Source organism: Ranitomeya variabilis, chromosome 2 (genome assembly GCF_051348905.1).
Source record: "Ranitomeya variabilis isolate aRanVar5 chromosome 2, aRanVar5.hap1, whole genome shotgun sequence".
Taxonomy (NCBI): Eukaryota; Metazoa; Chordata; class Amphibia; order Anura; family Dendrobatidae; genus Ranitomeya; species Ranitomeya variabilis.
In genome coordinates, this window is record NC_135233.1 from 543557557 (window position 1) to 543566697 (window position 9141).

The window sequence follows — 9141 nt, forward strand, 5'->3', positions numbered from 1 at the left end:
AATGACACCAGTGCCACGAACGCCTCACACGGCGATTCGCTCGCACCTGTCCTAGACCCTCACAGAGGCAGACCGGACAAAAGAGACAGAAAACGGACCTTATCTAGAGCCTCTTCCAGTTCCCTGGACCACACCGGGATTCCCCTATGTGCCTGTTCCCCCTCCTCGCAGGCGGACGTCGGGTCTGACCTTTCCTCTCAGTCAGAATCTGACTCTGATGCAGATCAGACTTCCAGAACACAGGAGATGGTTGATAGCCCGTCTGTTCACCTCTCACTCCTCCGTACTCCCCCGTGCCGTGAAGATTTATGTTTTACAAGCTTCAATAAAGACAAGCTTTGGATCACAGGACCGATGAGTGTTGCCGTGTTTACCTCTCAGTTTTATTGGATACTTTCATTGCTTTGTTACACATGAGCACCTCCCGTGAATGCTGGGTACCTGTCATATTGACACGTGAGTGACTTAATCTCTACCTAGGCTGTGCGGCTTATTTTTTCTATTGTTTTGGATGGTTGATAGCCTTATTCTATCATTCAGACGCTTGATCTTAAGGAGGATGAAGCGAGCTCTCAGGACGTCTCCGTTGCGTTTAAACGGATTAAACGTCCCTCTAGGGTTTTTCCTAATCACAGGGAGTTTGACAACACTACCTATACACTCTGGGGAAAACCCTGACAAGCGTTTCCCTAGCAGGAAACGGCTTGACGTGTTGTACCCTTTTCACTCCCTTGTCTCCAAATGGTCCGAGTCTCCTAAGGTCGACCCGCCTATGTCCAGGCTATCCTCATAGACAGTTCTGTCTATCCCGGACGCAGCTTCCCTTAAGGACCCCACGGACAGACAGATCGAGGCACTAGCAAAATCGGCATTTGAGGCTTCCGGAGCCTCCCTTTGCCCTAGTTTCGCCTCATCATGGGTAGCCAAGGCTGTTTCAGCCTGGGCCAAGACACTGCGCAGGGGCATTTTGGCCTCTGCTCCTGCTGAGGAACTGTCCGATTTGGCGGGTCAGATTTCTATGGCAGGAAAATACCTCATGAATGCCTCCCTTGATGCGGCAGCCTGCTCCACCAGGGCTAACGGCAACATTGTGGCCATTCGCCGGATTCTCTGGCTAAAGGCGTGGAACGCTGATCCCGCCTCTAAGAAATTGTTCACCGGCCTGCCCTTCCAGGGTTCCAGACTCTTCGGCACGCAGCTAGATCAAATGATCTTGGACGCTACTGGTGGTAAGAGTACCTCCTTACCCCAGTCCAAGCCGAAGCGTCCCTTCAACAGGAGGGGTCCCCAGTCCTTTCGTCCCTTCGGTCCTTTACCTCCTCAGGAAACCCAAACCAAGACCGTTCCTCCTCACAAGGGGACCGAAGAAAACCTTCTTTCAGGCCACCGCCGCGCTGGAGAGCTAAGACCCACCCCGCAAAATCATGTGGATCTCGGGGCCACAGGTTTTCTAATAAATGACGGGTCGCCGCCACCTGGAAATCCTTCCAGGGTGGGAGGCCACCTTCTTCTGTTTTCAGAAGTTTGGCTTTCAGTAGTCGACGACGCCTGGGTCAGGGAGATCGTCACGTCAGGCTACAAAATAGAATTTCTTCGCCCCCAGGAAGTCGTTTCCTCCTTTCTCGTTCTCTCGTAGTTCCGGTGCCTTTTCGCGAGCGGTTTTCTGGTTTTTACTCAAACCTGTTCGTGGTTCCAAAAAAGGACGGCTCTCTCCGTCCGATTTTGGATCTCAAGCGATTGAACCGCCATCTTCGGATTCGGCACTTCAGAATGGAATCTCTGCGCTCGGTGATCGCGTCCATGGAACCGGGAGAGTTTCTGTGCTCCGTGGACATTCGGGATGCGTACCTTCACGTTCCGATTTGCGTACAGCATCAGAGGTTCCTTCGGTTTGCTATCCAAGAGCGTCATTACCAGTTCACGGCCCTCCCTTTCGGGCTGGCGTCTGCTCCCAGGGTCTTTACGAAGGTCATGGCAGCTGTCATGGCCATTCTGCGTTCAAAAGGGATTCTAGTAATCCCATATCTCGACGACCTCTTGATCAAGGGCTCATCCCGTCGAGATTGCAGCCAGAGCCTCCAGTTTACTCTAGACACGCTGGTTCGCCTCGGCTGGATAATCAACTACCAGAAGTCTTTCTTGATTCCAACCCAGCGTCTGGAGTTCCTAGGCATGGAATTCGACACCTTTCGGGCTCAGGTCTTCCCTCCCAAGGAGAAGTTCCTCTCTCTTCGTCAGGGTGTCAGAGCACTAAAAGTCCCTCCGTCTCGCCATGAGGGTTCTGGGGAAAATGGTCGCTTCTATGGAAGCGGTCCCCTATGCGCAGTTCCACTCTCGTCCCCTCCAGCTGGCCCTTCTGTCTGCCTGGGACAGGAACCCTCTTTCCCTGGACCGTCCGTTTCGCCTCTCTTCCAAGGTGAAGCAGTCTCTCTCTTGGTGGACTCTGTCTTCCTCCATTCTGCGCGGGAGGTCATTTCTCCCTCCCCGCTGGCAGGTGATCTCCACCGACGCCAGTCTCCAAGGTTGGGGAGCGGTCTTTCTCCACCTCACAGCCCAGGGCCACTGGACTGCTCAGGAGGCGTGCGTCCCTATCAACCTCTTGGAGATCAGAGCCATCTTCCTAGCCCTCGTCCGCAGGCAGTCCCTCCTCTCGGGAAAGCCGGTCCGCGTTCAGTCGGACAACGCCACAGCCGTGGCTTACATAAACCACCAGGGAGGGACTCACAACAGTCAAGTCATGTCGGAAGTGGCAAAATTTCTCCGTTGGGCAGAGGGTCACGTTCCCTCTCTGTCAGCCGTCCACATCCCAGGGGTGGACAATTGGGAAGCCGACTTTCTAAGTCGCCAGGGCATCGTGGCAGGTGAGTGGTCTCTTCTTCCCGCAGTCTTCAGCCAGATTTGCCAGCGGTGGGGCGTTCCAGACGTCGACTGATGGCCTCCCGGGCAAACCACAATGTTCTCCAGTACAGGTCTCGGGACCCGATGGCTGTCGGATGCGACGCTCTCGTGATCTCGTGTGCTGAGTTCCAGATGCCCTATCTGTTTCCGCCCTTCCCCTTGATCCCAAGGGTTGTAAAGAAGATCTAGACAGAAGGGGTCCCCGTACTTTTAGTAGCTCCAGATTGGCCTTGCACGGCCTGGTATACGGAACTGGTGAATATGCTATCGAACGTTCCGTGGAGGCTTCCGGATCTTCCGGACCTTCTTTCGCAGGGGCCCCTCTTCCACCCGAATTCTCGGTCTCTGAGTTTAACGGTATGGCCGTTGAGGCCGCGGTCCTGAAGAACGCGGGTTTTTCTCATAGCGTCATCCAGACTATGATAAGAGCGAGAAAACCGGTTTCTTCGCGTATTTACCACAGATGTTGGAAGGCCTTTTTCCGGTGGTGTCAGGACAACAATCTGTTTCCTATGACCTTTTCCCTTCCTTCCCTTCTCAGCTTCCTTCAAACGGGCCTAGATGTGGGTCTTTCTCTTAGTACCTTGAAGGGTCAGATTTCCGCTCTGTCCATTCTTTTTCAAAGAGACCTGGCTTCCCTGCCTCAGGTGAGGACCTTTATCCAGGGGGTCGCTCATATAGCTCCCCCTTATCGTTCTCCTGTCGAGCCTTGGGATCTCAACCTCGTCTTAGATGCCCTCCAGCGTACCCCCTTTGAACCGCTTCAGGACGTTTCCTTCTCGCTTCTATCCTGGAAGGTAGCCTTTTTGGTCGCCATCACTTCCATTAGAAGGGTGTCAGAGCTGGCGGCATTATCCTGTCGTTCTCCCTTTCTAGTCCTGCATCAGGACAAGGTGGTTCTTCGTCCGGTTCCTTCCTTTTTACTGAAGGTTGTCTCATCTTTTCACATCAATGAGGACATTGTCCTCCCTTCTTTTTGCCCTTCCCCGGTTCATCCCCTGGAGAAATCTCCTCACAGGTTGGATGTGGTCAGGGCTATCCGAATTTACCTCGCCAGAACTGCCTGTTTTCGTCAGGCCGATCCTCTGTTCGTCATCTCGGATGGGCATCGAAACGGACTCCCCGCCTCCAAGTCCACAATTGCTTGTTGGATCCGTTCGGCGGTTCTGGAGGCATACCGTGTTCAAGACAAACGGCCCCCTTCGGGGGTAAAGGCTCACTCTACCCGGGCTGTGGGAGCTTCCTCGGCAGTTCGTCACCAAGCTTCAGCCTCACAGGTTTGCAAGGCTGCAACGTGGTCATCCATTCACACCTTTGTCAAATTCTACAAGGTGCATACTCAGGCTTCTGCGGACGCGAGCCTGGGTAGGAGGATACTGCAGGCGGCGGTTTCTGACCGGCCGACCTAACTCCTCTTTTTCTGCAGAATACCCGCCCTAGGGACTGCTTTTGGACGTCCCATGGTTACCTGTGTCCCCCAATGAGGCGAGCAAGAAAGAGGGATTTTTGGTTCTTACCGTAAAATTTCTTTCTTGGAGCCTTCATTGGGGGGACACAGCACCCTCCCTTGAAGTTGTACTGTGTTGGCTAACGTGCTGTTGTTGTGGGTTGGTACATAGGTTGAGTTTTATATTACTTGTTCCTACTACTGCTTTTGCACCAACTGAGTTGCCTGGTGCCTGTCGGAGGGTGTATACTGCCGGGGAGGAGCTTCTTCTTCTTTATTTGCATAGTGTCAGCCTCCTAGTGACAGCAGCATACACCCATGGTTACCTGTGTCCCCCAATGAAGGCTCCAAGAAAGAGATTTTACGGGAAGAACCAAAAATCCCTCTTTTTCATTCTTGTCAGAAATCTTTGGATTTTCGTGAATCTCAGGAAGCCGAGCCTCATCCTCTCTGGGAATACCCATGCAGAGCTCTGTCTGATCCCACAAAGGTTGTAACATTTGATTTCCTCCATGAAGTCCCTACTGAAGATATGAAAGCAGAAGGCTATGTGAACCTTACAAGGTGAGAATCACTGTGTGTCATCACTAGCTAATTCGCTACATGTTGTAAGACCAGACTGTGGCATGAACGCTCTATTTATTTTACACTTCATAATGTTGAAATGGCAAACCAAGAAGAAAAAGTCGTGGAGTTATGGAAATCCCAGGATGGACAGACATGGTATTGATATGTAAATGATGAAAAAATGGAAACAACATTTTCAAATACATTCCGATTAATTAAATGGAGAGTATGATCCACCATGCACAGAAGTCCCCCCACTTACACGCCTTAGCTGCTATCGGTGAGGTTATTAATGACTGAGAAATGTTCTGTTCCGCTGAAATAACTTGGGCAAATCATTAAGATCCGCTGCTAGCAGCTCCCTTTGTAATTGCCTACTAATGACGTCTGAGATGTGCTCAATCGGAGGCAAGTCTGGGGATGCTACATACCATGGCAGTGCATTTAGGCTATGGAGGTGGCTCACAATAGCATGAGCAACATTCAGCTTGGCGTTACCGTGTTTAAAAACAGTTCTGAGACACTTTGGAGGAATGGCCATACAACCAGTGCCACAACCAAACCAATCTGTTAGTGTTCCTAGAATGGAGACTGGATTATGCCACCCCACACCATGATCCATGAGTGGGCCTGGTGTGATGTTCCCTCTTCACGAGGATCTTAAGCCTCTTGATGGCATCGCGCACATGGTCTCCTGACCAATCTCTGGCTATCCTTGTGTCCAAAGTAAAATTGTGTCTTATCAATAGCCCTTTATTCAAACCTCCATTGCCGTCTTCATCTGCGCCATGATAGTCTTTAAGAGAAAAAATAAAAAAATAACTTAAAATAAATTCAACAGTAAGTCAAAGTACATGAAAAGTTATTCAGTGTTTTTAAGAAATGGAGAAATTTAGTAATGGTCACACTTAGTTGAAATTGAATATCACCTTAAATCAGAGTTGAGAGATGAAAACTTCCAAGATGACCGCCATAGTACGAGATTGTCTCCTACAAGATGCCTTTTCCAGGAAGGGATGGAGAAAGCAACTTCCATTTTATCATAAAATGAAGAACAGAATGTGTATTACTTCTAGGCTCTGAGAGTAAGACTGATGTTAGACATGATGATAGTCATACACACCGGCAGCAGATTCCCTGTCATGGCTTTTTTTTTTTTTCCTCCTCTAGGAATAGTGGAAGAAAAAGGCCAGCTAGTGGCTACTTACATTACATGCAGGGTTTACAGTGGAGCCAACTCGTTCATGCGCCATTACTTTCTGCTGATGGAATTTATCAGTAGTCAGTAGATGGAAATCTCTAATTCATCTAGGTGTCATTTTCTGACGTGATGGCATGGCTGCCTATACTGTGCACTTCATCCAATAGTCTAATCTGCTTTATTCCGTGTGATAGGTCAGGCGTGTGTCATGGAGTAGTGCTGTGGATGTCCTACCAGCTCACAGAGGACAGTTCTATCAGCACCGGACTGTTGGAAGTGTCCGATGAGACAGTGAGTAAATAATAGTTCCTGGTTAGTAACTCCTAAATCCGGCTTCCCGCTCTGTAACAATGATGTCTGCGGTATAACATATACAATGTTTGCGTTTTATGAGGAAGTAGAGGAATTTTGTTGCGTCACATGATTGTTTGACTGCCGGCTAGCTGTCCATCTCCCCAATACACAGGACTCCTCAGCCCGTTCTCTATGAGAGCCACTGTTACAATGGTCTGGCAGAAGACCCCTTCTCCACTGAACAAAAGATTGCCAACCACCGAACACTTATGTTTCCCGATAATCTGATGGGACAGTCGGGACACCATCATATATATTAATTAGGCTGACCCTGCTGAAATCTGCAGTTCTGCAAACTTTTGTCTATCACATAAGGGGGCCTAAAGAACTATTCTGCCCTTACCACTTCTTTGAAAAACTGACATTTGTCTTTAGAGTACAGATGGGCACAGATGCTGGCTGGGGGTTACAGGGCGACCTAAGTTTGCTAGGTGTCGCTGCTACATTGAAGCGCAATACAAGTGAATAGGGTCTCATTGCTATCCCGAGGGTACTACAACGACGACCAGCAAGGCGCAAGTTATCTGTCAGACTTTTTGCAACTTGCTTGCCGAAGTATCTGCAATTTCACAAACCGTCGCCATTCACTTTGATTGCGCTATAATGTAGCAGCGACACCTGGCAATCTTTGGTCATGCGACAAGTGTCACACCAAAGTCACTATGTAGCCCCAGCCAACAAAAAGTTCTCTTTAATAGATTAATTAGATCCAACTGTCCAGACTAATTTTGTGGTCTCATAGATGGTGGTGCAGATCTTCCTTGAAAGCATGTACCTTATAGAAAATACCTTGAGTGGAGATCATTGATCGGTTAGGGCTTATCATCTTCTCCGAGAACCTAAACCCACTCTATCAATGAGATGCAGTCCCTGAGAAGATCCCCTCATTAGGGCACCATTTATATTATTTATGGAAATGACTTGTAGAGTGCCATAACTCTACATTACACAACTGTCCAGAGTGCTGTCTAAAAAGTGTCGCAAAATTATAATATTTTGGATTTCTTGTTTTATTTTGCTAACCTTATTCTGAAAAGGAATAATAATAAGGGATCCTGTCTTGTTCCTTTCTGTATTCCAGGGCAGCTGTCAGTGGTATCCACACTGCAAGCAAGCAGTTTACTTTTTCAGCTCTCTCTGGGACCTGGGCCCGGCCCTGACGGACACCCAGAGCTCGGTCACTTACCAGTTGACATTTAAGCCACAGCTGGGAGACGTCCGCATGAGTTTCACCCCTCAGTGTTAGCCTTTAGGGGCTCAGTAGGAATCTTGTGGCCTGCAGGGCCCCTGGTTATTGTGTTTAGTCTCAGCTGTTTTTTAGTACAAGTTATTTAATTTCTGTGTTTTAAAGTATACCTGACTGTGTCTATGGCTGGTTTATGAGATAGTGGACAGCCACAGACAAATCATTTTACTAACTTATTATTATTAACAATGTCTCTCACTAATCACAGTGTAAAGTGCCCAACGTTGTAACAACACTCAGGTCTAATCTCCCAAATGCTCCTCAACTCCACACATCCTGCTCTTACTCTCAACACGCAAGATCACGCTGTCATCACAAGATTTTCCACTTTCCAGTAAAACAGCGCTGTTACATTAGTTTTAGTTACGGTAAAAATAGGAGATCTCACGATAAGACTTTTATGTTATGTTGCGCAGTAAGTGGACCATGGATGGTTGTGGGATCCCGCGCTGTATCAGGACTTTTTATAGAAGGTCAGGTCCTTTACCTTGTAATTGGTGTAACTGGGGACTGTTATGGGCTTTTTTTCCTGTATGTGACTTAGTAAAGTCATCTGTCTGGCCACTGATTCTCAATATATAAGGCAGCCGCAGACAGGTAACAGGTACTATTTAAGTAGTGAACCATGCTTGTACATTATTTGAATATGTGTCATGTAAAGTAAAGTATATTTATATTCCTTCTGGTCAGTTTGTGGTTTGATTGTAGTGTTTAGTATATACCGTAATTCTGCTTTTAGGACACTTTTTCTTCCTAATTGTTTCTCACTTTGCAAACATTTGCTGTTTTTGCCTATGTTTCACATCTGTGTTTGACACATTCATTCCCCTCATGTAACTGAATATTCTTTCATGCTCTCTTTTGGACAATCCTATGAAGATGGCCCCCAACAATCGGCTGATCGCAGGATGTTCTGTTGCTGAGATTCCTAGTGATCAACTTAAATTTGCTGGAGACTTCTGCTGATTTTGTGAATTTCCCCATCACACTGGGCTAAGGCTACGTTCACATTTGCGTTGTGCGCCGCAGCGTCGGCGCCGCAGCGCACAACGCAAACAAAAACGCGGCAAAACGCACGCTAAAACGCTGCGTTTTGCGCCGCATGCGTCCTTTTTGACCGAAAGTTGGACGCAAAAAAAATGCAACTTGAAGCGTTTCTTGCGTCCAACACTTGCGGCCATGCGGCGCAAAACGCAGCACAACGCATGTCCATGCGCCCCCATGTTAAATATAGGGGCGCATGACGCATGCGGCGCCGCTGCGGCGCCCGACGCTGCGGCGCTGACCGCAAATGTGAACGTAGCCTTACTCTGTGAGGCACGATGTGCTGCATTATCTTCTCTGTAACCAACCACTGGCTTCGAGATGAGACTCCTTCACGGAGATCCCTGCTTTATTTGCCAGGTCATAACTGAGTCATTTTCCTCT

At 48.6% G+C, this 9141-nt stretch overlaps 1 protein-coding gene across 4 annotated transcripts in view; it reads left to right on the forward strand.

Annotated features, from left to right (window-relative positions):
- The window catches only part of PRMT7 (protein arginine methyltransferase 7), a 155849-nt gene extending 147447 nt beyond the window's left edge, over positions 1 to 8402 (forward strand). For all 4 annotated transcript variants that reach the window (XM_077288150.1, XM_077288147.1, XM_077288149.1 and 1 more), the window contains 3 exons: positions 4749 to 4909; positions 6308 to 6404; positions 7549 to 8402. In XM_077288150.1, coding sequence (XP_077144265.1) covers positions 4749 to 4909; positions 6308 to 6404; positions 7549 to 7713 — 423 coding nt within the window. In that variant the 3' untranslated portion in view covers positions 7714 to 8402. The remainder of the gene's footprint in view (positions 1 to 4748; positions 4910 to 6307; positions 6405 to 7548) is intronic.
- Positions 8403 to 9141: the final 739 nt, after the last annotated feature.